Here is a 27,046-nt window from a genome sequence, read left to right as displayed (position 1 = left end):
GCTCCAATCATTACCATTCCCATACCCCAAATAAATAAACCTCCATTAAATATGAATTATATTTTTGTTGTATGTATAATATCTGTGCCATTTATTCTTTATCATTTTGTTGCGTGTTTAAATAATGTTCTTGTGTGAGGTGGAGGAGGGAGAGGGTGGCTCCTATCCATCCCGTATTATAATCATAATAGCTATGCGATCTATAATAGTATTTTGTTGTTATTTGTTTGTTTCTTTATATTTAATATTATAACTGAAAAACGCCTTTGATTTATGTGTGTATCCTTGTATCTAATATAATTGTAAGTCTACAGCTGAATTCGTCGGACAGTTTAGAACCCTTAAACTAGACTGCGCGCGCGAGAGAGAGAGAAATTTAAGTTGGTTATTGGATTAGATTAGATTAGATCCCACGAATGTGTGAGGATCGACAAACAAACAAAAAACACACATGAAATTAACTAAAATTATAATAGAAATTTCAACCCATTTATGGGTTTTGGGCTTGGGTTTGGGTGTTTTCTCTTATGTGGAAAGGGTAGTGGAATATTTCCTTCTCTCTCTGTGGAGTGGGGTGGGGCCGAGCAAGTAGTGGTTATCCTTCTCTGTCCATAGAGTGTGTCTGTGTGTGGGTATCCCTAATCAATTTCGTATACCTTGTCCGGCTCGAAACCTGGCGCAGCGGGCACAACTGGCGGTGCACCAACTCCAGCCACACCAGCACCAGCAGGTGGCGCACCCACACCTGTACCCTGATTATAGCCAGCCGCCGATGGATGCTGATTGGCATAGAGCAATGGATTCATATACATGCCACTCGGGTGTATAATATTGCCATGCAGACTCAACAGATCCTTGTACATGGTGGGATCCCCGTTGTTCATCTCATTGTACAGCTGCTGCAGATATGTCGGCACCAATTGAATGACCTGATTCTGTGTGAGCTCTGGATGATCTTTGGATATTTTCATGTTGAGCAACTGCAGCAGAATGTCCGAACGGAAGCCAAAGATCTTGTTGGAGGTAACGCTGCCGGAGGCATTGCCAAATTGTCCCATCACCTGATTGCCAAAGGCATTGCGATCGTAGCTCATGTATTGGGAGGCCTGCACGGTGCGTGTTTTCTCTGCCTCGTATTCGGCCCACGCGGACTTGCGCTCCTCCTCTGTGAGATTTTCGTGCTCCTCCTGCTCCAGCAGCGAGTCGTGCTCGTGATATTTAAATATCAGTTTGTCGTGCTCCGTTAGCAGCTCGGCAAACAGACGATCCTTGGGCAGCAAGGGCATCTCTCGCTCTGCCGTTGGCTTCAGTTCGTAGGAATAGAGCTCCGTCAAATCGGTTTGATTGTAGTGCCTGGAGATTTGCTGCTCGTCAATTACACGCTTGGCGGTCGCCTGCTTTGCCACCTGCCGCTCGTACACCTTCTGCTCCATGGTGCCCATGGCTATGAGGCGATAGATGTAGCAGGGCTTCACCTGCCCGAAACGATACACCCGAAAGATGCTCTGGGTGTCGTGCGAGGGATTCCACGAGACATCAAAGATCACCACCCGATTGGCGGCCACCAGATTGATGCCCAAGCCGCCGGCACGCGTCGAAATGAGAAAGAGTCGGGCGCGTAGATTGGTCACATTGTTGAAGGTCTTGCACATGGCCTCGCGCTGCTCAACGCTGCAGGAGCCATCGAGTCGGAAGTAATCCTTGCCATTGGTCCAACAGCCCTTGAAGTCGCCAACGTCCCCTGGAGCAGGAAGACAGGAGAAGGATGCTAGAGAGCTGTTTATGCTGACTGCTACCGCAGAGATACTCACCCTCAAACTCATAGTTCTTTGTGTTGCAATCCACCAGCGATAGGAAATGCTCGATGACATCCAGCGATTGCAGTGACTGCGAAAAGACCAACAACTTATCGCCAATTGCCTCGCACTGCTGCAGAAGACGCAGCAGTATCAACAGCTTGGGGGAATGATTCACGTTGTTTAGCTCGCGCTCCTCCACAAATGGCTTCCACCACTCGGAGGGGTCATCCTTTTGCACCAGCGGGCCCGAGGGCAGCATCTCCAAATCGGAATCCGAATCGGCGCCAGCCGCCGTTCTATTGCGGGTCTTGTGCTTTTTGGTGCTCTTCCGTGCACCGGACATGCTGGCATCCGATTTGAAGGACTCACAGCTGTCGGAGGAATTGGTGGCGGCTTCATCCTCTTCGGTTTCATCGCAAATGAAGCCCTCAATGTCGGAATCATCGTTGCTGAGCAAACGCTTGGCAATTACATTGTCACTGTTCACACGCAGATTCATGGGATGCGTCCAGATGCGTCGCAGGTCTTGGAAGTCCTGGAACAAGCGTGCACCCTTGCCACAGATATCGGAGCTATTTTGTTCCCGATATGTGGTCATATAGTAGCCATACAATGTCTGCTGCAGCTCCGACAGTGTCGTATAGATCACATACTCGTGTTTCGGTGGCAAGTACGGCGCCAAAACCGAATAATCCCTGCGCTGAATGCAACCCTCCAGCAGCTTGTGGAGTATGTGCGAACGATGCTTCATCAGGCGTAGATCACGCTCCGTGGAGTCCGTGTACTGGCCATTGCTGATCGGATTTACAAAGCGATTCATGTACTCCTTGTAGGTGCCAAGCAGGCTTGGTTTCACAAACTGAATCATGCAGTAATCTAGTGGTGAGAAACGGAAAAACAGGATGAAATATGCAACCCAGCGAGCAGAGTTTCGCGCCTTCACTTACATTCTCTGAGATTATTTTGTAGCGGAGTTCCGGTGAGCACAATCCGCCGTTTGGTGCGCATTCTTGTCACCGCCTTGCTGATCGATGTCTTCTCGTTCTTCAGCAAATGCCCCTCATCGCAGACGACCAAATCGGGCCCCGGATCGACCAGTGCCTGTTGCAGCTGTTCGCGTTGTTTCTTGCGCAGTCCTCGGGCCTTTTCGTTGGCCAAAATGCGATACATATCGTAGCCGAGAATGCATACACCGCCGTCCTTGAACCATTCGGTTAGCTTGAAGATGCGTGTGGGCTTGTCCTTGTAGCGGGAGATGTCGTACACTTCGATGTCCTTGCGATTGGCAAACTTCATCCAATAGAGGAACTCGCGCGCCCAATTGTTCACCGTGCTGAGGGGCGTTATCACCAGGACACGCTCCACATTTGTACGCCTGGTGTTCATGAGGAGTGTGTGACTGAGGGCCACCACCTGCAGCGTCTTGCCCAGGCCCATGCAGTGGGCCAGTATACAGCCAGAGCCGGGCTTCTCTTCGCTATCCTTGAGCGTTTCAAAGCAGGCATCCCACATGAATTTAACGCCCGCCACCTGATGGGGCTTCAGCTTCTTGAGCAGACCCTTGTCCACCTGCAGCAGTGCCTTCTTGGAGTCCTCATCAAAGTCCAGCACCAGCTCAGAGATTTCGATGCTCTCCGATTTGTCAAAGATGCGATTGTACACCCGCTGACGCTCCTCGATGCGACGGCGACGATCATCCTCCTCTTTGGCCGCCTCCTTGGTGGTCATATCCAGATCCTTGCTTTTAATGATCTTCCGTATGGTCTTCCGCTTGTTCTTCTGCTTCTCATCATCCCCATCCGCATCGCTGTCGCCGCTCGAGTTCTTTTGGATGCGTTTGCGTTTCTTTTTGGACTTCTCGTGCGGCTCAAAGTCGGAGGACGCCTTGTCGGAGTCGGTGTCTCGCTTTTTGACGCCACCGCGTCGCTTGCGCTGTGGTATCACCTCGCTGCCGCTTGTCTGGGCAGCGTCCTCCTCCTCCACCGCCGCTTCGTCATCTTCTTCGGATTTTACCTGATACTCCTCCTCCTCCTCCTCATCGGTATCAGCCGGCTCGGGCGCCTCGGCTGCCTCATAGTCAGAATCCGGATCGCTCTCCACACTTTTCTTGGTGGGGCGACGTTGCCGTTTGGCTGCTGCCGTGCCCGAGGTTGTGGCAGCCTCTTCAGAATCTGTGCTCATGCTGTGTTGACGTTTCTTTGAAGTGCTTGGCTCTGGCTCTGGTTCCGGCTCTGCCTGTGGCTTTGATTTTGCCTGTGGCTTGGGCTCTGCCTCTGGCTTTGACTTTGCCTCTGGCTTGGGCTCTTCCTCTGGCTTTGACTTTGCCTCTGGCTTTGACTTCGGTTCCTTGTTGCTCGGCTCTGACTTTGTCCCTTTAATCCGCTTCAGACGCACCAAGCAACTCTTCAGTCGAGGCTGTTGTTGCAGCTGGGCCACTGCCCCTGAAGTGGCAGCCGGCTTCGTTGGCTGCTTCTCCTTGGATAGCCTCGTGTTCTTGATATTCTTATCTCTGCCGTTGATGGCCTTTCTGCGCGTCTGCCGCTTCTGGCCTTCCTCTGAGGAACTGGCGGATTCACTGGCGATCTTCTTGGTAGTCTTCTCCTTCTCTGGGGCGTTGTTATCCTCAGAAAAGTCGCTTTCCAGCTGAAGGAGCCAGCGATCTACAGAGGAGAAGCCACTTCCAGTCTTCTTGGATGACTTTTTCTTTGATGCGTTCTTCTGGTTAGTCTTCTTCTGCTTTGTGGCGACGCTATCGTCGCTATCTGCAGATCTCGAGACGTCTGGCGACTTGTGCTTTCTTGTGGCGTTGCTATCCTGGGAAGAATCGCTTGCAATCTGAAGGAGCACACGATCTGCAGGGGAGGTGATGCTTGCAGTCTTCTTCGGAGCCTTTTGCTCTTTCGTGCCGTTGACGGCCGCCTTCAAAACCTGGCCACCAGCTGCGTTGGGAGATCGGCTTCTTCTCCTCTTTAGAGACGTCTTTGTGCGCGTGCGTGTGCCCGTGTCTGCTGCCTGACTGTCACTCTCTTCGGGGGACGAAGCGATGCGTAGGTTCTTCTTGGCAGGCTTCCCTTTGCCGTTGATAACCTTTTGGCGGACCCACAAGGCCTTACTGTCGCTATCCTCGGCGGATGACTGGAACAAATTGACAATATTCCTTGGCCGCTTCTTGGCCTCGATCTTGATCTTCGATCGCTGAAAGGGTCTGCTATCTTCCGAGGAGGAGGACAAGACAGTGATGGTGGCACTGCCGCTGGTGGTGGCCTTTGCTTTCCTGCGCAAAGGATTCACCACAACGGCCGCTTCGTCTTCGGTCTCGTCGCTGTCGCTCAATTCAATAATCGAGGTGTTATTGCGTGACTTGCGCTGCGGCAAGACTTTTGGTAGCTCTTTTGGTTGCTCTTTCGTTTGCGATTGCTGTGGCAGTAGTTTCTCTAGAGGCACAATGCGAATTTTACACGTTTTCTTTTCGGCCACTTCGGCTTCGATGGCCTCAACTTTTACAGATGCTTCGACTACTGCTGCTGCTGCTGCTGCTGTTCCACTGGAAGAATCATTTGTGGTCTCTTTGTCGCTGGTGCTGCTGCTGACTGCCTTGGTGGCTGTGGTGGACTCCGACGCAACATCATTTTTAGATTGCTTAATAGTTTCTGTTCCTTTGATTTGGTTGCTTGCACAGTCGGAGGAGGCGTCCGTGACTTCTTGGTGTTTGGTTGCTGCTGTCAGCGATGTTGCGGCATTTGTCTCACAAGCGTCGGTCTTTTCCTTTCCCATAGATAACCGGAGGGTTTGTGCCGCCACTATGTTCAATAGATCTGCAAGAAAATGCGATTTAGATTGCGGTTAACTTCACTCTTTTGTCTACAGGCAAACAAAAAAAACTATTCTTTTTTTCTCTAAATTTTTGCAAGCATTTGCCGCGCGTTGTTCGCGTTCTGTTTCTGCTTCTTCTTCACCTTCTTCTCTTTGCTTCTTCTTGCACATTTTTTTTGTCTCTCCTCTTTCCTTTTTTTTTTTTTTTGCAATCCGAGAGTTTGTCTGCTCTGCCTCTTTTTGTGGCGTCTGTGGGGCCTTTATTTATGCCTCTGACTCGCCTTCTGAACTTTTCAAATCTGATTATACACAGCGCACTACACGACACACATTTATTATTTATCTGTAACTTTTGACACTAAATTAAAACAGCGGCCTACTCGCTTCGCTCTCTTTTCGCATTCGTATTTACCTTTTATTCCTGTCAGTGGTCTTTCATTTTGACCAGTTGTGTGCTAGCAGGCTTTGTTTAAACATTGTACAATTGTGAACCTCTGCAACACGAAAATTGCAAATAAATAGGAAAATTGTTGCAAGCCGAGGGCGAAAAGCCGCCGACACAATTTTGGTATACACAGTAGGGCTGAGCGGAAAAAACATCGATGTTATCGATGATTTTTCGCAAACTCGATGTTTTTAGAAGCAGCGTCTCTACGACATTTTTAATCATTAATTAATTTAAAAGTAAAATGTTTGCAGGGATTACAAAGTAGTTTATAAGTTAAATATACACATATATGGCAAAGTATACAGTATACATTTTGTTACATTTATTCACACGCATCCCTGTTCCAGCCTCTCGAAACCCACAACAGATGCCGCTGCTTTTCTTCAATTCTTTCAACTATCGGCTCTTTCCAGGTCGCCCATAGCAATCAATAGACGGTAATTAACGACCAACTGGCCAATTGCTATAATCCCTGTTCCACAAACATAGCTATATCTATTAAAACGACATGTTCCATATACTATTAAAACAACCCCAGTCAACAATTTAAATTTCGATTTCATCGCAACTGTATTTTTCAGCCATCATATCGACTCATCCCTAATGTTTGGGCCCGAGCTGCCAACTCATTTAAAAATGGGCGAAATCGACATGCTGCGAAGCAATAAAAAAAGAAGAAAACAACCAACCAGCTAATATGTTTGATATAACGAGGCAGCAGCAGCAGCAGGCAGCGGCGTAAGAGACAAGAATTATAACTTAGTGTAGAGAAAGAAAATTGGGTGCTCTGCCCACGTAACAAGAGAAAAAACGCTGTTGGACACAAAAATTGCCACAAAAATGAGCAATAACATAAACATAAACAGCAGCATGCTGAGGCCCAGCCTGGACTCCGAAGAGGAGGAGGAGGATGACATTGGACAAATGAGCGACGGCAGCAGCAGCAGCTCGGGCGCCAGCAGCAATCGGAGCAGCAGTAGTTCCAGTTCCTCCGCACCCGGTTCGCTGCCGGAGGATGATGTCGATGTCGAGGACGAGGATATGTCCGAGCAGGATGCACTCACGGAATCCGAGACGGAGGACGATACCACCACATGCCAATCGGATGAACTGGAACTGGCGCAGCTAAGTAAACGCGACACCTTTCGCCTGCCGCGGGGTCTGTGCGAGAATTCCACCATCTTTCACGAGTTCTTCTCGATGGAGACATGGCAACTGCTGCCGCAGCATGTCCAGGCGCGGCTGCAGTCCCAGCTGCCCGACTTCACGGGCCTGGTGTCTGCACAGCAGGCGGGGGCCGAGCAGCAGCGCACGCTCGTTCAGCTGTTCAACGGTGGCCTTCAGCGCTTTGGCCAGTCGCCGCTGCTGCAGTTGCAGCGGCAGTTGGAGGACGGCAACCTCCGGCCGGATGTCCTTAAGCTGCGCCGCAGCATCCAGCACTCTAGTCGCCGTGAATTCCGCTTCCAGCAGGCCGAACGTCTCAGCCAATTGGCCAAGGAGCTCTTCCTCTCCCGCGAGCACATGCTCAAGCTGGCGTACACCTCGTCGCCGCCGGATGAGGCGCCTGCTGCCTCTGCCTCCAAGTCGACGATGCCACGCCCGCGCAAGCGTAAGCCCCCGGCGCTCGCGATGGACAACAAGTTGTGCTCTCAACGGGCCAAGAAGCGGTATGTCCAGGAGCTACTGGAGGTCATGCAAGAGCTGAAGGTTCCAACGGGCGAGATCAGTGCCGAGGAGGAGGACGAGGAGTGCGCGGATCTAATGCAGCGTCTGCCCAAAATGGAAGCGGCGGAGCCCAAGCTGGAGACGACCACCGTGCGATCCTCGAATGCGGCGGACAAGAAAAGCATTTACAATACCTTCTTCAAGCGTCGCCCCGGTGTGGATGATGAGCATATCCTGCGCACCATGCAGGCTGGCCGGATACCGCAGTTGAATGATAAGAATTTCAAAAAGTATCTGCGCGACTACAAGCGACGGAAAGTGGAGCAACCAGTAAGCATTGCTAAACCGAAGGATGGGGGGGACACTTGTTATGTTTTTCCCAACTTTTCTCTCTTTACAGGAAAGTCCAGAATTCGATACATCGGAGGTGCGCTTGAGGGATATCTGCACGCGGGCACAGTTTGTGGGCAGCTTCAAGCCCGGACGCAAGCCAAAGGCATTGCTGGCCCGCCTCAATCCCGATCCACCCGCTCTGGTGCCCATTGGTGTGATCAAAAATGAGCCCGAGGAGGATACTTTCCTCAAAGAAGAACCACAGCAGCAGCAGCAGAAGCAGCATCATCAGCAGGATCATGTTTCCAAGGAGCCAATGCCAAAGAAAATGCCACAAAAAATTGTGGCAGCTGCTGCTGCTGCTGCTGTTGCTCATGTGCCCGCATTGATACCCAAGCTGGAACCGATAAGTGTGCCTACGCCCGGCTCAACCTCAACCACAATTTCCAATCTTAAAACCAATTCCCCAACCAATCCTGCCCTAAAGGCGGCTGTCCACATTGTTGGCAGTCCCCCCAACAGAGGGGCGGAAGTGGTTCGACCAGCGGCATCGCCTCGCCCTGCCTGCTACTTCTCTCTGCTGCGAGATTTGTTTGTTTCCACGCCGCAGCATCGTCTGACCTACGGAGAGCTGCAGCTATTGTTGGCCAACTGGCGGGAGAAACATTCCGATGCGGCCATACCCACGGGCGATGTGTTGCGCATGCAGCAGCCCGATTGGTCGCTGCTACTGCAGTCCGCAGTCAACTTTCTGGCTGCTGATTTTGGCCCACTGCCGGCGGAATATGTGCCCTACATAGAGCACAAAACCATGCTGAATATCTACCAGTGGATTGGCGCTGGCAGGGACTCCGATGCACGATTGTGCACCCTCTGCCAGTACTGGCTGAAGACCCAAAAGGAGGAGCAACAACCCACAGCGACGACGGTGCATCTGAATCCCTGCCCGGGTGCCATGTTTATTGCGACGACCATGCCCGCGGATGCCACACCAACGCTGACGCCGACACCGCCGCCACGTTGCCCCACCACCTGGACGGTGCGCACCGCCAGCCAGGCGGACATGCTGGAGTTCCAGCGGCAGGAGAGGCTACGCTTCGAGCATCCCCATCAGCCGTTCACCTATCGCCTGAATGGCTACGAGAGTGTGGTGGGTCCCGTCAAGGGCATCTACACCCAGAGTTTGGCGCTGAACAAGGCTCGCGGACATGCCGTAATGGTGGACGATCGACCGCCGTTTGTGACCATTCTGACGCTGGTGCGCGATGCCACCGCCCGGCTACCGAATGGCGAGGGCACTCGTTCGGAAATCTCAGAGCTGCTGAAGTGCTCGCAGTATGTCAATCATCAGGCGGCGGAGAATGTGCTGCAGACGATTGTCAGTGGAGCACTGGATCGCATGCATGGCGGCATCGATCCGTGCGTGAAGTACGATGCCAAGCGCAAGATCTGGATATACTTGCATCGCAATCGCAGCGAGGAGGAGTTCGAGCGGATGCACAAGCATAATCTGTCGCTGGTGAAGCAGAAACAGCAGCAAAGGAAGCAGCTCGCGAAGCCAAAGAAGGAGGATGGCGATAGCTCCACTGATTTGCATGATATGCCAGCATTGGTGCCCTCTGTGGGTAATCCTCCTGTCTCTGCGGCACCTGGAACTCTGCTGCAAGTGAAGAAAACCTCTCCGCTGCCTGTCAAGTGCCCCCCAGTGCCGCCTCTCAAGTACAATATACCACCTGCCAACAACAACAACAACGCAACACCACAGGGTGTAGGAAATGCACTCTCGCCCAACACTGCTAATTCCTCGCCCAACTCCTTGCAAAAAATGCAGAAATCCCTGCTCAAGCCCGTGCCCATGGGTGCAGTGCATCTCCCAATGGCTGTGGGTAGCCCAAAGACGGTCAATTTTGCTATATCGAAGATCAGTCCACAAAGGAATACCACACCCATACTGGTATCGACGCCCACGGGCATGCAGACGGTACATGTGGCCACCACGCCAGGGGGATCATCCCCAACGATTGCTATTAACAAAAAGCTGACGATCAAAAAGCCACCGACAACCAGCAAAATGGCCAACTTTATCAAATCCCTGGACCAACAGCAGCAGCAGCACTCGCCACAGCAGCAGCAGCAACATCCGCAAGTGGTGGGCAAGCCCAAGGCTATGACAATTAGTCCACGCCCGCAGATGCCCAAGAATATAATACGATTGCTGCCTGCGGGTGCGGCAGCCACGGGACACACAAAGCCCACGCAAGTGCAGATACTGGGACCCCGTGTAGTGCCCCAATCGACAGTGCGTCCGGTGCAGCAAAAGATTGGCGCCGTCTCTATTATATCAAATAAATCAATAGAAACCAGCACAGCTTCCCCCATAACCATTGCCACGAGCAGTGGCTCAGTCGTGAGTGCCGTCGGTGGAGCAGGAGCAGGTGGAACCATTGTGAAGATGTCCCCACAGGCCTTTGCAACTTTGCAGCAGCAGCAACTGAAGCAGAAGGCAATGGGCGGCACAGCAAAGATTGCCTCGCCAGTGCAGAGTACGCCACAGCAAAGGATATTAGTGGGTAAGTGCCCATCAACCGCCCTCCCCACCACTTGTGGTGTCTAATACTCTAATACTTTCCCAACAGGTAACACAGCCATTTCGTCGAACAAAAAGATTGTTTTCCAAGCACTGGCCAAGACAACACCCAAAATACTCACCACAACGGCCAGCGGCAGTGGAACGGCGGCTGTCAAGGGTAATCTGTCGTCGCCACAGCAAAGGATTGTGCTGCAGAATTTTAAGCAAGCAGCGGCCGGAGGAGGTGGCGTCACAACGGTGGTCAGCGCCACAAATGCCACGCGTGTGATACGCACCACAAGCACGCCCGTAAGCACAGCAGCAGGAGCAGCGAATGCCACTCAGGGTGGTCACATCATCACGCTGGATAGTCTGCTGCAAAAGCAGCAGCAGCAGCAGCACACTGGAGGCAAACTGCTCACGGCTGGCAGCAACATCATTCAGTTGGCAACTTCCTCGGCGGGCAATGTCATCACGCTGACGCCCAATCAAAGCCAAACAACGCAGCCCATTCAAGTGCAGGCCAAGCACCTGCCCACGATGGCGCGCATTGTGAGTGCAACGGGTGCAGGAGGAGGAACGACAATGGTGCCCAAGATCATTGGCAAGACGACAGTGCTGCCGGGTAAGCCACTGCTGCTGCATGCCAAGGCAATCAAGCAGCTGGGAGGCGGTAGTGTCGTGACCACCCAACCCACAGCGACCACCACAACAGCGGGAACAAATGCCGTGCGTACGACACAGAGCATTGTGATTGGCGGGCAGACGGTGAAGATTCAAGGAGCGGTAAGCAAACCAGCAAAGAAATCTCCCTCTTCAATCCTTTATTAATGCATTTCCCTGACAGATTCCCGCACGCTCGGGCGGCGCACCCATACAGACCGTGATCATGGGCAATCAATTGTTGCGATTGGCGCCCAGTACCAGCGGCAGCAGCATCAACAGCATCAACAGCAACCACCTCACCACAGTGGCGTCCAGTGGCATCGCAACAGCACCAAAGACCCTGCTGATTGGTGCTGGCGGCACACAGACCCTGCGTCTGGCCAAAAATGTCTTGTTGGCCAACAAGCAAGGCACTTCGAATAGCACGGTGAGCGGCAATGCCACAGGAACAGTCACTGGAGGCGCAACGGCTGGCAATAATCTCATGTTTGCTGTACAGGGCAATGGCGGACAGTTGTTCTTCTCGCAGGGTTTGCAGGGAATGAACCTCAAGCCGTTGTCCAACATGAAGGTGATACCCATGGTGACGGCCGCTGGAGCTGCTGCTGCTGCAGGTGGCAAGATAACTGTGACAACGACGGCCGGGGGAGAGGCTAAGAAACTAGTGCCGGGAACAGTGCTGAAGGCAGCGGCCAGTGGGAATGGTAATTAGCAGCAGGAGGATTAGGAGTGCAGTCCCAGTGGCAGAGGCTTGTTAATCACATTGTTTACCTTCACTTTGGGTTACATATTTTCTTTGATTTACTCTTAACACATCGTGTAATTTATAATTTTAATATTTAGGCAAACAGTTTTTGCAAATAATTAATGCTTAGCGCGTCCTCTCGCGAGTTGATACACACACACACACATAGAAACCCCCAATAAAACTCAAACTGAATCAAATGAACCAAATTTTTTTTTTACTGCTGCTCATTTTCTATCTGTAAAAAAAAATAGATTCAGAATTAATTTTAAAATTCTGAATTTATTTTTGTACTTTCAACCTTTATTATGTAGACATGTAGACTTGCACGGGCTAAAGCCAGCTCCCTGACTTCTACAGAAAATACTAATGTTTTAAATATAAAAAAAATATATTGAATATTCCTCAAGAACTGTTTAAAACAAACATTTTTATTAACTGCCGTAAAGTTGTTTAAAAAACGCATTTATTTTTTATTCATATATGAACTTGAGCATCTTACCAAATAATGCTCTAAATTGTTGTTCAAAGAAGATTTTAATTCAGAATTTTGTTTTTTAAATTTCCATGTGGAAACGTTAAACTTTATTTATTGCTGGACTACTTGACGGCCATTGGGGCCAGCCATTTGCTTCAAGGATTCCTTCTACAATCCTTGCTTTGATGATGAACGTTAGCATCATTGCCTATGGTACCACATATAGTATATATGTATGTAAATCTTTAATTTATCCACTTTAATTCTTAGCTTAAACTACGATTAGCTTAAACAGTACATAAATGAGAGCATGGCAAATGCATTTTCCTAAGGAAGAACTGATGTTATTTGTGCATATGAATTGTGAACAATAATAACTGGAACCCAGTCGTACGCATAAGAATACATATATTACGGATGCAATCCAGAATGTGCTGCTATTTCAACAACGAAAAATCACAAAAAAAAACGTGGCGTAGATCCGCCTAGAAGGGCGCCTTGTTGTGCTGCTTGAGATGTCGATTAAGTTTGATTTTCAAATCGAATGGCTTGCCGCATATGTGACACTTGCAATAGGATTTGTTGTACGAATCGTTGTTGGAGGAATTGTAGCTGCGAGAGCTGCTATTCTGGCTTACACCCAGTGTGGAGGAGCGTTCCTTAGCAGAAATCGTTGAATCCGATTGGGAGGAAGTGTCATCGGTGTCCATGTCTATGTCCATGGCTTTTGGTGAGGGCCGAAGCAGCGGTGGTGGCTTGGTTTTCGGTGGTGGACTATTCATATCCTTGTGTTTGGCCAGCACATGGTCCTGCAGTTGCTGGGCCTCCTCAAAATTATCGCTACAGAATGCGCATTGTATGACACAAATGGGCATTACGGGAGAGTAATTCACTAGTGGACTGTCTTCAGTTTTGTGCTGATCCTCCTGCTCCTGTTCCTCGGTTGGCAGCTTCTGCTGCTGCTGCTCGAATGGAGAATGCAGTTGCTGCTGCTGCTCGAGTGGAGAATGCAGTTGCTGCTGCTGCTGGACTGGAGAATGCAGTTGCTGATGCTGCTGGACTGGAGAATGCAGCGTAATTGGAGAAAAGGTCACCGGAAGTCCCTCATCCAGCTGCTGCTGCTTCTGGATGGGAGAAGCATCTGTAAGTTCCTCAAATTTAAGCTTCTTTTCAGCAGAAGGCATTGAAGAAAACGGAACTGGACTTCGCATTAAGGCATGCTTCTGGCCTGCAGATGAGGTCTCTGGCTGGTCCACAATTGTCAGTTTCTGAGCTGCAGCCGGTGGACGTATATGGTTCACAACTTTAAGCTTCTTTTTGGGTGAAGAGATAGGACCAAAACACTCAACAGGCATCAGCCTCTGGTCTGAAGCAGAAGTACCTGGACTCTCTGCAGATGTCAGCTTTTGGGCCAACGCAGCTTCACGTTCTGTAGACAAACCAAAAGATGAGAAAATTAAGGGAATAAAGTGCACAATTAATTCCAGGCCACTTACCATGCATGTGCTTCATCATATGCGACTGCAGCATATTGGGTTTCATAACTGCAATGAGAGGAATGGCAATAGTAGGATGATTATATCAATGTTTTGGATGTCACATACCTTTGCCACAATATTGGCAGACGGTGCGCGAGTGCACAGCTCGTTTGTGCTCCTTGAGGGTTTCCTTTGAGTTGCAAAAGAAGCCACAAATCGGACATTTCAAACGTCGCTGCAGTTTGTGAAATTTGATGTGCAACTTGATGAGTGACTCTTTGGAATTAATGAACTTTTTGCCACAGAGATGACACTCCCAATCCTTGAAAAGGTGCATGTGCTGCATGTGCGTCTGTTGAAGCTCCTGACTGGGGAACTCGTGGAAGCAGATCTTACAGAGCACAGACGTTGATTTTATAGGCTGGGGAATTGTCGTGGCATCTTCATCATCGTCATAGGTGAATTTGACGACTTCTTCTTCGTCGCTCTCATTTTCATTCTCATAGGATATGGCGGCGTTTGATTGGCTCTCATTTTCATATGATATGGCATTGGGATTGCCTCCACTATCATAGGACATGGCATTGGCATTGCTTGCACTTGCATAGGGGATGCCACCAGCATCTGGATCTAATTTTTCTTCGGGAGCAATCTGAAACTTGAACTCGTAGTCGTCCTCTGTTTTTACAGCCACCGGAGGAAGCGGAGGAAGCAGTGCCTGCGGTTGTGGCGGCACAAATTTCATTTCACTCTGTTGTGCCGGCACTCGGGCCATGTGCTCTTCCTTGATGGGCACATGTGGCATATCGAATGCAGCGGAGACCCGTCGACTGCCATCTTCGTCGCTCACTTCCTCGTCAGAGTCCAGATAAATGAAGCCACAGAACTTCTCCTCCGACTGGTGGTCGAGTTCCTTTTTGATATTTATCCCAGTACTGGTTAGCTGATGCCCCACGTACTGCTCATGAGTCTCGAGGCAGCTACACTTGAATTTCAACAATCTCTGGAATTCGGCAATGCAGGAAATGCACATGTACTGCGGACGACCGTCCTCCTTTGTTACCTGTTGTAACAACAATTGTGATTATAGCCGAATAAAAGAGGGCCATGGCTTACTTACCAACAAATTCCAGGCGCCCATCTCTTTCAGTATTTCGGCCATTCCAACATCGGATTTAGCTTCGACACCGGTCGTCGGTTCAAATATTGGTTTAATCAGACCATCGTCGGTGTCAAAATATGTTCCGCAGGTGCGACACGCCTCGATGCTTCCCCTACCCCAATTAATGAAATCTGTGCAGACCTCCATTGTATTGCGATCGCCTTACATATATTTATATATATTAGATATACATTCATTCCCACGATCTGAGCTGTACTGTGGCGTTTTTGTTGGCTTTCATGAGCAGAAAAGCAAATAAATCACATTAAAGATGTCTAGTGTTGTAAATGCCCATACTATATTGTTGTAGCCTGTTTGCACTGCCGCGCGTTTTGCTATCGATGTCGGAATATACGCAGTGGCGTAGAATAGAGCTTACACTGGCAGACACAGGCTATTGCGTCATGAGAATAGCTAATTTATGTGTTTGGAAAGCAACCAAATGTTGGAATTCTGCAAAAACAGCTTATCCGGCAGCACGCAAAGACGCAAGCAGTGTAAACAGCCTATTAATGTGTACGGTTAGTGGTGATACCGATAGCCGATCGATATAACCCCAGCTGGTTACCAACACTGATCTATTGTTTTTATACGCACCGTCCTCCTGCTGATAATTATTTTCTGCCCAACTTAAAACGACAAATAGACGGCGACTGCAGCATCAGCATCATACAGCCAACGCAATGAATCTGACGGAGCAAAATCCGTACGGCAATGGGATGCTTTACGCAGCCTTCAATCAGGACCAAGGTATGTTGTTTACATATTCCCCAGCTCAGAGCCAGTCAGCGCCTCCACACACACATACACGCACCCACATAATATAATATAAATATTTTCGACAAAAATTTGCTATTGCGTTGCAGGATGTTTTGCCTGTGCCACGGACACGGGCTTTCGGGTCTACAACTGCGATCCGCTGAAGGAAAAGGAAAGGCAATACTTTCCCGAAGGTATGTACATGCATTGAATGCATTTCATTTCCCACGAAACGATGCGACAAGACCCCCTGTTTAATCCAATTTTACTGTCAACTCATTGTCTCTCAGGCGGTCTCAGCCATGTGGAAATGCTCTTTCGCTGCAATTATCTGGCCTTAGTGGGTGGCGGCATACGGCCGCTCTATCCACCAAACAAAGTGATCGTTTGGGATGATTTGAAAAAATCACCAGCCATATCGTTGGACTTCAATCAGGCGGTTCGTGCGGTGCGACTGCGTCGGGATCGGATTGTGGTGGTGCTGGAGGGTGTGATCAAGGTATTTACATTCACCCAGCAGCCGCAGCAGTTGCATGTCTTCGAAACCAGCGCCAATCCCAATGGGCTGTGCGTGCTCTGCCCCCACAGCAATAAAAGCCTACTCGCATTCCCCGGCCGACGCACTGGCCATGTCCAGATCGTGGATCTTGCCAACACGGAGCGTGCCCCATTGGAGGTGATTGCCCACGAGGCGGCCATCAGTTGCATTGCACTGAATCTTCAGGGCACACGTCTGGCCACCGCCGGCGAGAAGGGCACCCTCATACGCATCTTCGATACGGAGAATGGGAAGAAGGTCTCGGAGCTGCGACGTGGCAGCAATCATGCAAATATATTTTGCATCAACTTTAATCACCAGTCCACCATGGTTGTCGTTGCCTCGGACCATGGCACCATACATGTCTTCAATCTGGAGGATAACAAGCCGCGCGAATCATCGCTACCCATAATACCCAAGTATTTCTCAAGTCAATGGAGTTTCGTGAAGTTCTCCATACCACAGGGACCGCGGTGTGTATGTGCCTTTGGTGCCGATCCAAATTCGGTTGTTGGTGAGTTTCTTCTTATCAATCCTTTCTCCTTGGATTCCCATTTACCCTTTGTTCTGGTTGCTTTTTTCGTTCGATTCAGCCATTTGTGCGGATGGACATTATTATAAATTCCTATTCAACAACAAGGGCGAATGCAGTCGCGACATTTGTACACAATTCCTTGAGCTGCAGGACGATGAGACATAGGGGGAGCACCATTCAGAAGTAGCTGCATCTATCTATATTAAATCTATATATATATATACATATATATCTCTCTACGGAAATGTGTTATACAATATTACTTTTAAGCATGCTTTAAATTACGTTAAAAAAGTCCTCGAGTTCACATAAAAAAAGAGTAGTTACAAATTGATTGAATGCTTCATGAAATTCAATTCTTACGCTGGAATGGAGAGTGTAAAAACAAAAACAACAAAGCCCATCATAGTGTAAACATATAACTAAATATTTAAATTTATTTCTCAGAAATATCACTGGAATGTTGGAAGGGATGTGTGGTTCACAGATGTGTGGTATTGCTGCTCTCCTCAAACGCCAGATTTGTGGCCCCATTTCGTCCATTCTGTGTCGCTCTGGGCGTAAAGTCACTCTGCTGCAAATGTATAATCTTGGACTGTTGCTGGGATGTGATTGGCACATGAAAACTCTGCATTGTGTCCACATTGATGGCATTGCCTGGCATCTGGATTGCATCTTTGATGGGCGTCTTCGTTTTCGGCTGTTTGCGTAGTAAATTCATATCGGATTTCTTGGAGAAGTGAGCCTCAATTTCCTATAACAACAGAGCAACATTATAATCGATATAACTGTAGGATAATTCATGTACTTACACCCAGGGTACGTCCTTCGGTCTCCGGCAGCGTGTAATACAGCACCACAGTGCCTATAAAGGCAACGGTGGCATAAAAGGCAAACGTTCCGGGCAACGTCAAGGTGGCTAGCATCCACAGAAACAGTTTGTTGGCCAGAAAACCAAAGATGTAGCCCACTCCGCCAGCGAAACCCGATGCGCTGTTGCGTATTTCTGCGGGAAAGACCTCACCAATCAGGATCCAGGGCAACATGCGTATGCCCAGATGCGAGAAGAAGGCGGAGAGCAGCAGCAGAATGAGTGGCACCCACACGAGATAGTTTTTCTCTTGCTTCGGCACAGCCAGCAGTAGCTCCTCACCAATGGGTGGCTTTGTGGAGCTGCTGGGCATCGCTGGCGGTTCCGGACTGCTCGATGGCTCGGGCCACATTGTGCTCTCCATGGGCGCACCATCGGTGGTGGTCTCCAGTTCCCTTTTGGTGCGATTCCACGAATCCGAATCAAACATTGTGGTTGTCTCGAACATCTCTGGCAGCTGCGTCGTCAGCTGATCCATCTGATCCTGTAGAATGGCCTGCTGTTCGTTCTCAAAGATCTTTGATATGTTCGCCTGCGAGAGGATGCCCTCCTTGGGGAAAATCGATGAGGCATTCACCACCACATTGTTGACCGTGAAGCCGGGCACTTCGTTGAGAAAGTGCGCATAGGTGGCAGTGCCCAAGAAGCAGAGGCCCGTGCCCACGGTGGAGACCAGCACCAGCGGTCGCTTGCCCGTAAAATGGATGAGTATTACGCCCAGAATGGTGGCCAACATCTCGGCCACACCAAGCAGAATGGTGGCATGGTATTTATTCATCGGTGCCTTGAGGGTGTGGAAGATCTGCACGGCGTACGTCTGCAGCGGCGTCTTGCCCGAAAAGTGTCCCGTGAAAAAGGCGAACGAGACCAAAAGGAAGGGCACCAGGAAACTTCTCTTGCGCCACATTCGCAGACGCTGACCCAGAGTGCGACGTTGTCCTGCCACTGGCACTCCATCGGCTGTGAGTTCGATGGCCTTCTGTGTGATTAGCTCGTCGTACAGTTGATTAAATTCCGCCTCGATCTTGTGCTCTGGCACCCAGCCCCTCAGCCACTGCAGCGACTTGACGGCCTCGCGGAAACGCTGCTCCCTGATCAGCCACACAGGACTCTCCGGGACAAAGCACAGCATGACGATGGTAATCACTGGAAAGGCAGAACTCACCGCGGCCACACTCCTCCAGTCCATCAGGGAGCCAAGTATGAACTGTATGAAGACACCGGTGATGACACAGGTGGTGCCCAGCGCTGACAGTATGCCACGATACTTGGGCTCTGTGATCTCCGCTACATAGGTAAGCACCTGAAAGAAGCATCAAGGTTGCTCGTTACACAGAGTGACATTAAGCGTTGGCTGCGATTGGCATCTCGCAATTGCTACGGCGGCTGCAATGGCATTAGCAAGTGGCACGAACATAAGACACAAGTGGCAGCTGAAGCTCTCAAGGAGTTGGTCAAGGTCGAAAAACCACAATTGACAATGCCATTGTTGCAAAAGGAAAACTATAGCATCGAAGATGAATATTGGTTTTTTTCTTGACTATTTCTGCACTAGAAAAACATTTAGAGACTTTATGTTCAACGCAACTAACTTTTTTCCCATAAAGTGTGGATTGTTTGGGTCCCCAATTCCTAAAACAACCCTCTAAAAGCGTAAGAAATCAAGTTAAATATTTATAGAACCATAAAATTGCAATTAAACGAAATCCATAAGAGATCCCTGTGATATTCATCTCTGCATTAGTTTGAAAATGAACATCTTTTGGATTGCTGTGCTGTTGCTGCTAAGTAAACTCTATTTTATTTCAGTTGAAATCATTACCTATAAGACGAAATGGCCTTTTCACGTGGCTCGCAAATCGTTTCCCAAGCCAACAAGCTCGCCAAACTATTGCATGTCGCAGCTCTGCCCAAAGAAAGTTCGCCACCTTACCTGTGATACGAAATTTGTGAGTATCTGTATATCGGGTGATCGATGATCCATCAGTTAAGTGAATTTAAAATACATATCTGTTGCCTTGCCAGTGGGGTCCCAAGTGTGGGAAAAGCCACGAGGGCGTGAAACTCAAAAAGTGCAAGAAAAATATTGTCCAGCTACACAATAAGGTACGCAACCGATTGAACGATGGCGGAGTTTATGGCCTGCCTCGTGCGCGAAATATCCCAATGGTCAGTTGGGACGATGAGCTGGCGGTCATGGCGATGCGGATCACCAATCAATGCAATCTGGATTTTGAGAACTCATTCTGCGTGAACACATTCCGCTTTCCCAATGTGGCAGAGAATTCGGACTTTTTGGATCTTGAGGAGTATCCTGCCAAGGCCATGTACTTTTTTATATATAAATGGTTCCTATATTACAAACAAATTACGCCCATTGATGTGAGACGCTTTCCGAGAAATGCCACCAGAAAAATGAGATTGTTTGCCAACATGGTGTACAAAGGGGCCGACAAGGTCGGCTGCGGCATGCTGAACAGTGGATCGAAACGCTTTGTCACGTGTATCTATAACGATAAAGTTAAACCGGGAAAGCGGCTCTTTTTTACCAGCCCATATCCAGTCAATGTAACTTTAACCAAGCCTAAAAATTAAATGTCTATCATTCTGGCTGTCCCCCTCTACTATATTCTCCATTCAATGCATTGCACCTTTTTCCATTGTATTTTATCTCATTGTAATCTTTTTTCACACCTAAATCAATGTTGAATCTTTTGGGGGAAAATGTGAATCCCTTTTTCGCTAGAAATATGCAAATTTTTTGCTCAAACAAAAGATACAATAAATCAAACAATGATGACGAGAGCACATATTATAGCCACGTGTTTTCAGAGCAATTAATTAACATGTTTTTGTTGTTGTGGTTGGGGTATACACTTACTGGCGCCTCCATTAATCCACCGCCGAGACCAGCGAGGCATAAAGCCGCATACAGATGCTCCGTGCGCGTTGCAAAGTGAAACATTAGCCAGGCCGCCAGTATGGGCAGGTTGACAAACTGCAAAAAACAACAACACAAGCATTGGAATAACGACTCAACATAATTACACAACAAAAGTCAGTAGATGTCACGCAGCTCCGATTTCGGATCAGTGTGTCAATGTTCCATGTTCCATGTGATTTGGTAATCCGAGAAGGAGGGAGCATCATGATCATGGGTAAGAGGTGATGATGAGGATGATTGCATCTAAGTGGGTTATAGATAATGGATTACCTGCATTGCACGTCGCTTGCCCAGCGGCTGTGTTAGCACGCCAGAGAACAGGCAGCCCAGCGGCACGCATATCAGATTAATGGAACCTTGAAGAAGTCAAACGGAGATCAGTAAACCAGGAAAGTCAAGCTCAATGTTTGTGACCTACTGAACCAGGATATCTCGTCTTTGTTGAGGATTATATCACTGTTTGTTTCGCTGCGGCCCTCGCCTCCTTGGATGGCAGGTATCACAATTGTGGGGAAGCCCAAAGTCATGCCATAGCCTGTAGATATAAATAAATAAAATGCATCATAGGATCGATACAAAATTTTGTTATGTTTTTAGGGAACGAAATTAAGTTTAGGGAGCATATTTTGGAGATTATTGGGGGATCTGCTGGTGAATGCTGCAACTTCACAATTTTTTTGGATTTAAATCTAGAAATATTTTTAATTTTGTTGGTAAAATTATAAATTTATGAAAATTTTAACTAAAATCAAATGCAAAATTTTATTTATGGAATATTTAACTATACATAAAAATCACCTAATTAAACACTTGCTAATGAGACTCAATTTTAGGTATGTTAAACCTGCCAAATTAATAAGATTTAAATGCAAATTTATCCCATATGGCATTTAAAAAATATATTTTATGGAAATTCCAGCAATATGCCGACACGCTCGTAGTATACCTAACAAGTTTCGATAATTATTACATGCAATAACCATATTTACGTCTATCAAATCGAATCTTCAATCAATTTCTCTAGCAAATTAATTTCATTCCCTTTAAATATCATAAATAAACAGAGTTTGAAATTTTATTTACCGAATAGCAATATGTTCTTAATACTAACAGCTAAAAACTGTGGCAGGGCGCGTCGGAAGTTGCTGACTTCCACATCGTTTACGGGGGCCAGACGTCCCCCATTGCCATTTTGCATGAACAATGGCCGATCGTTCAATGAGCTACAAACAGAAAATGTTATGTATTTAATTTCAGTTAGCAATTAACTATTGGGTTATTGTTTAAGCTTAAATTGTTCTGCGCGGGGGGAATGAGAGAATGCACTGTAATTTTTTACCCATTTTTCTCAGCTGCGGCAGCAGCCTTGCCATTGGACATGGTGGCGTATACTTGATGCGCCGCCTTTAGCTCCGCTGTGTTTGATCAGGTGTTTGTTTGCTTCTGGATTTTCTGTTTGAATTGTGTTTGCTGTACGTTTTCACTTCACTGCTGTCTAGCGATCATTTAGTTGGAAATTATAAGCCCATCATCATCTGTGTATCATTATGTTTACTTATGAGTAAGAGAGACTCCAAAGCGAGTGCTAAGTGGCAACAAAAATCTTTTCGAATGAACACAAAAGACCTTTTAATTGAATATTCGTAGTGGTGCCATCGATCGGCTGTTGCTTTCTTTTGCTTATTATGCGGTTGGGGGAATGCTTAAAGATTTTTTTTTTTTGGGTACACAAATGAATGTTACGTGTTTATATGTGCGTATTGGAAATAATTTCTTTTTCTGGCTTATACACTCACAGGAGAGTCCATACGTTTCGTTATGACATTGGCTTTTGTGTGTGGCGCTAATGGTTTTTAAGTGGAAGTGCATTCAGTTTTAATTCAAACAAATCTGACAATAAATTACATCAAATTTATGCGTAATATTATTCTTTCACTTTTCGCAGGGAATTCAAGAATTTGCATATCAGAATAAATGTATCTCAGTACATTGCAAGAGAGAGAAAGGGAGAGAGATCTTTGTAACACTTTTATGTATAAAGTTTATTGACATTTGAGCTCCCTCCGAAAACTTTTGCATGTGACTTGGCAAAGTATGCCAAAATAACACAACAGACCACAAACAAAAAGGTAAAACCTTGAAGATGCTTTTAAAACCAGTTCAGATGTCATGTGCCTGCTGTGGTTAGAGTTGGAGTTTATTTTCTTTTGTTTTTATTTTTTTCATTTTTTGGATGTGGCAGATCATACGTCAATAAGATGCGTATTGCCACACTTAAACCGGTTAAGATATTGATCGCCACAGATGAACCGAAAGAAAGATCGTATGATATATGATATGATTTAATCAGGCGCACCTAAAACCACACTAAAACATTAGTAGATTTGAATATCTAATATGAACCGATCCGCTTAATGCAGTCAGTCACACGCTCAGCAGACACTGAATTTTTGGCAGATCTTCAGTGGGAACCGTTTGAGATGAAACCTTGTAACACACTGAGCAGATTCCATTCCAAGGGGGTGTATATATTATATATATCATATATGAATCGAAAAACCGTAAACAAATACAGACCGATCAGAGTTGTAAACAATAATGCCCTATCTCAATGTTCTTTTGCTGATATATGTATATACTTTCGTTTATTATAATTGCTATTTTTATTGGAGTTTTTGTTTGAGTTCTTGTCTGTTTAATTATTTTATGGATTTATAGAACAAATATTTGGCAACAGTTCCCCTGGCCTACAAACAAAGGCACTTGTATTTTGCAATTAAAGATTCTTAATGCAAAAATGGCCAAGAACTGGCAACCGTAGACTTGTAGCCATATGCCGCAAAAGGGTAACACATAAGGTGGGGTTGTGTGGGCTGTGGAGGGGCCTCTGATTGCATTGCCAACGGAGTCGCGTGCATGGAACTGAAGTTGAATCACATCACTGCAGAGGCAGCTAAGTAATCAATGCCACTAATGCCACACCGCACATTTATGAATATTCATTTAAAGGGTTTTTTTAATTTTTTACTTTTGGCTAAATTTAAAGCCTTTTTCGCCACGCACTTGAGAGAATAAGTTAAGCGTTAAGTATACAAGTATGACTATTTTCTGTTTTACGTCCACATCCGCGGGGGTTCGCTTTGGATCGGAGGAGAAGATTTTTGTAGCTTCAGAGCGCGTCGCGCGGTCAAAACAAACTGAAGCCGAGACCGAGCTTTGGTCGAGTATTGTGCTTGCTTGCTTTCGGTTGGTTCCGTTACAACAGTACGTATGAGTAACAGCAGCCACAACAACAGCAACAACATTCAACGAGTAACAATAATAGCAACAAAAACAGTAGTAGGTAGGTAACAATACTCGGATTAACAGCAGAGAGAGGGAGAGAGAGAGAGAGCTTTCCATTAAGCTGAGCTTACAAAACAGAGCAGAATAAAAACAAGAAAAGAAGGGTAGGTAGCTAGGTGGGAAACAAAAGGAAGGTAGCAGCTTTTGCTACCCTGGACTGATCAGAAGTCTTGTGGGAACTATAAGTACGAGTATCAATGGCTGATGGAATATCTACAGATAGTTAAATGTTCCTTCCTTCTATATGCCGAGTGGCCTATTGGAGATTTATTGTGACATATTACCGGATACTTATGGGAAGACTCTACCCATCATCTACTCAAAACCATCATGCACTTGTGGGTGAGGAGAGGGTACAATCAAAGCTAAAGCTCCCGTGCATTGTCGCTTTGGCATTTGTGTCAATACGAATCTTGGATATTTGGTAATCGATTTAGCGGCAAACACAAAAAAACACCTTAAAAGATATTCCATTGATTCCGCCGTTGTTATTGTTTTTGTTGTTGTGTGCAGGAAAAATAATTGAACTGCCGACAAACCGGTTACCGCCTGAATGCGGCATACGACACAACACACAATAAGTCTTCCCATCGACGCAGAATGGAATCGATTTACTGAATTTTATAATTTTTGTTGAATCTTTATTTGTTTCGCAAATGCTAAACCGCCAAGGCAGCAGCAGCAGCAGCAACCCCTCAGTTGACAGATATACCCGACGAGGCAACTAAAGTTCAGCTCTCGCATTCCGATTGAGGTTCAGGTTCAAACAAGAATATGCATAATGCATCTACTCGTACATGTACAAGTCGGAAGATACTTGCATAATGCATAATGTCATCTGTCTAAGATGAATAGAACACTTCGTCTCTTTGATCTCTTCGGAGCATAAAAGCAGCTCAGCTCTTAAGTCCAATCAAATTCATGTATAAATTTCAATTGAAATACAGACATTTACATAATAACATTTTTGTTGATTTGCTTATGGAATTCTGCGTATAAGCACATACTAGTCATCGCATTTAAATTTAATATGTTTTTGCTTACACTACTCTATATAATTGCCCTTAACTGAGTTTTGTCGCGTTCAAGCATTTCTCACATATTTGTGCGAACAATTATTAAGCAATTTGTTTCTAAAAAAATGTGGCGCTAATTTAAGTTAAATGGGCGTAGCGTAACGTAAATATTACAGGGCGACGACCGAAAGATACCTTTTAATCAAAATGGGTCTGGAAAATAATCTACATTCAAAATAAGGCTCTAAAGTTATGGAAACTGGCAGTTAGATGGAATATTTCTTCTGTTTACTATTCACATACAAAGTTTTAGAGTGGCTTAGCACGTAGTCTTAAGCTCAAATTTGTAAACTTTCTTATAGATAGAAAGACGAGCGTGCCACACATCTATCGTATCATACGATATGCCCCTGAACCCCTTGAATACCCCCTACTAAAAGGTGTTTATTAGAGTTGTTTGTTTATTTGTTCATAGGCGTGAAAATATAATTACAAAGGTAATTATGGAAATACGCTTTGCTATACCTTTGTATTGCCTCCCCAATGGCAATGAACTTCAAACGAAATTGAAATGATAAGAACACACTTTTGAATTAAGCTGGGGTTCACGTTCACGATAAGCGTGTCTCATGATAAGCGGATGTCTGCAGTGCCGACAAACAGCCTGCCCCACAGCTGTACCCCCGCGCTCTGTATGACGTTGGGTGTCATCCAAAGTGCATTATAATTTAATCCGCGTTTCGTCTGGCCAATTGGAAAAGTGTATTGGAAACTAGTTTTGAGCTGGCTGTCTGCCGTTTCCGTTTTGTATTTTGAAGCTGTCGATTTCCGAGCTTTCTGTACGCCCGAAGGTCATGGGAGAGAGAGGAAAAACAGGTGGAGAATGAATTCGCCTTTGTAACAATTTGAATTAAACGGTTTTTTGTGTATTCGCGCACACGTGATCGTTCTCATCAGCCAGCAGTGATTTATGTTTGTTTCACAGAGACGCAACAACAGACACTTGAACAGACAATTGACTGGGGCTTGTTTTAATTATTTTTTGCACATTTCTAGCTCACAATCAACGGAAATACAATATCTAAATAACTTAAGGCAACAGCAGCTGGTTATATAAGTCGCATCACGCATCACAAATCCCAGTTCAATAATGTGTTTTTAATCTATACAATTCCCACAATATATTAAGCAATGTTAATACCCAACTTATAGTTTATTTTACTCTTTAAATCTTACATTGCGGGTATTTGCCGACTTATGTTTCTGCGCAAACGGGCTTCTGCCATTATTTCTTGATTAATTTGTTGAATTTCGCCTTATCCAATCAATATCCATGTGTTGGTCTTGGGTTTAAGATGCTGACTAAACCGATCTGAAATTTTCAGCACTTTCGGACCTATGATTTCCTGCATGAATATCGGAATGGTGTTCCAATAAATTGTTGTTTAACAAATTAACCGACACTTGCTAATTTTCTTGATCAACACGCCCATGCAAACGAGTGGTGGACTGAGTTTTCTAATAAGCTGGCAGTGCTTGGTACAATTATTTCGTGTTCAGCCCTTAATTGTTCCACTTAAACATTTCGAAAAATTTTAACTTTTGGATCTTGCACGATATAAACATTTTCAAATGTAACGTTCGAAAAACAACGGTTTCCAGAGGTGGCACTCTGTGATATTTTGCTCGTGAGATATCGCAACGTATTCGCTACACTCGCTTCGTTGGCTCATCTCTCATTGACCAGCAGGGTGACCGTTGACGGAAGATTATATACTTTTCGGGATACAGTATATAGATGTGCCAGTTCATACAAAGAAACGGTATCTGTGGAGAGAACACCCAGACACCCCGTGACCCGTCTCACGCATCAGAACTCAAA

At 46.7% G+C, this 27,046-nt stretch overlaps 7 protein-coding genes across 10 annotated transcripts; 3 read left to right on the top strand and 4 right to left on the bottom strand.

Annotated features, from left to right (window-relative positions):
• Positions 1–71: 71 nt before the first annotated feature.
• LOC111074679 (transcriptional regulator ATRX homolog) lies at positions 72–4,764 on the bottom strand. Its single transcript, XM_041594986.1, has 3 exons — positions 2,747–4,764; positions 1,812–2,675; positions 72–1,741 (listed from the first exon to the last, which is right to left on the bottom strand). Exons 1-3 carry the CDS (start codon positions 3,978–3,980, stop codon positions 639–641), a joined length of 3,201 nt encoding a protein of 1,066 aa, XP_041450920.1. The 5' UTR covers positions 3,981–4,764; the 3' UTR covers positions 72–638.
• On the bottom strand, positions 4,174–6,006 carry LOC121404746 (transcriptional regulator ATRX homolog). The gene is made up of 3 exons (XM_041594950.1): positions 5,756–6,006; positions 4,376–5,614; positions 4,174–4,274 (listed from the first exon to the last, which is right to left on the bottom strand). Exons 1-3 carry the CDS (start codon positions 5,781–5,783, stop codon positions 4,174–4,176), a joined length of 1,368 nt encoding a protein of 455 aa, XP_041450884.1. The 5' UTR covers positions 5,784–6,006.
• Positions 6,007–6,668: 662 nt separating this feature from the next.
• On the top strand, positions 6,669–12,235 carry LOC111074669 (nuclear factor related to kappa-B-binding protein). Its single transcript, XM_022367552.2, has 4 exons — positions 6,669–8,055; positions 8,126–10,628; positions 10,695–11,413; positions 11,475–12,235. The coding sequence occupies exons 1-4, from the start codon at positions 6,901–6,903 to the stop codon at positions 12,003–12,005; spliced, it is 4,908 nt and encodes a 1,635-aa protein (XP_022223244.2). The 5' UTR covers positions 6,669–6,900; the 3' UTR covers positions 12,006–12,235.
• A 213-nt stretch (positions 12,236–12,448) lies between these two features.
• LOC111074732 (zinc finger protein 397) lies at positions 12,449–15,412 on the bottom strand. The gene is made up of 4 exons (XM_022367649.2): positions 15,115–15,412; positions 14,121–15,057; positions 14,013–14,060; positions 12,449–13,945 (listed from the first exon to the last, which is right to left on the bottom strand). The coding sequence occupies exons 1-4, from the start codon at positions 15,301–15,303 to the stop codon at positions 13,002–13,004; spliced, it is 2,118 nt and encodes a 705-aa protein (XP_022223341.2). The 5' UTR covers positions 15,304–15,412; the 3' UTR covers positions 12,449–13,001.
• Positions 15,413–15,721: 309 nt separating this feature from the next.
• Positions 15,722–17,350, top strand: LOC111074794 (WD repeat domain phosphoinositide-interacting protein 3). Its single transcript, XM_022367738.2, has 4 exons — positions 15,722–15,906; positions 16,023–16,109; positions 16,206–16,967; positions 17,047–17,350. Exons 1-4 carry the CDS (start codon positions 15,840–15,842, stop codon positions 17,151–17,153), a joined length of 1,023 nt encoding a protein of 340 aa, XP_022223430.1. The 5' UTR covers positions 15,722–15,839; the 3' UTR covers positions 17,154–17,350.
• Positions 17,351–17,396: 46 nt separating this feature from the next.
• LOC111074691 (facilitated trehalose transporter Tret1) lies at positions 17,397–26,472 on the bottom strand. 4 transcript variants are annotated; one of them, XM_022367596.2, is made up of 8 exons: positions 23,832–23,989; positions 22,143–22,406; positions 21,887–22,026; positions 21,222–21,338; positions 21,074–21,159; positions 20,741–20,857; positions 17,801–19,162; positions 17,397–17,742 (listed from the first exon to the last, which is right to left on the bottom strand). In XM_022367596.2, exons 2-8 carry the CDS (start codon positions 22,181–22,183, stop codon positions 17,470–17,472), a joined length of 2,136 nt encoding a protein of 711 aa, XP_022223288.2. In that variant the 5' UTR covers positions 22,184–22,406; positions 23,832–23,989; the 3' UTR covers positions 17,397–17,469. The 4 variants fall into 4 exon arrangements, with proteins under 4 accessions (XP_022223288.2, XP_022223313.2, XP_022223320.2 ...); XM_022367621.2 differs by having other exon boundaries at positions 22,143–22,338; XM_022367628.2 differs by having other exon boundaries at positions 22,143–22,338; positions 23,867–23,989.
• Positions 19,601–20,674, top strand: LOC111074800 (antigen 5 like allergen Cul n 1). Its single transcript, XM_022367751.2, has 2 exons — positions 19,601–19,808; positions 19,885–20,674. Exons 1-2 carry the CDS (start codon positions 19,611–19,613, stop codon positions 20,452–20,454), a joined length of 768 nt encoding a protein of 255 aa, XP_022223443.2. The 5' UTR covers positions 19,601–19,610; the 3' UTR covers positions 20,455–20,674.
• Positions 26,473–27,046: the final 574 nt, after the last annotated feature.

This window comes from Drosophila obscura, unplaced genomic scaffold, assembly GCF_018151105.1.
Source record: "Drosophila obscura isolate BZ-5 IFL unplaced genomic scaffold, ASM1815110v1 contig_4, whole genome shotgun sequence".
NCBI lineage: Eukaryota > Metazoa > Arthropoda > Insecta > Diptera > Drosophilidae > Drosophila > Drosophila obscura.
Note: the sequence above shows the minus strand (reverse complement) of the source record. Positions and strands in the feature narration are given on the sequence as shown.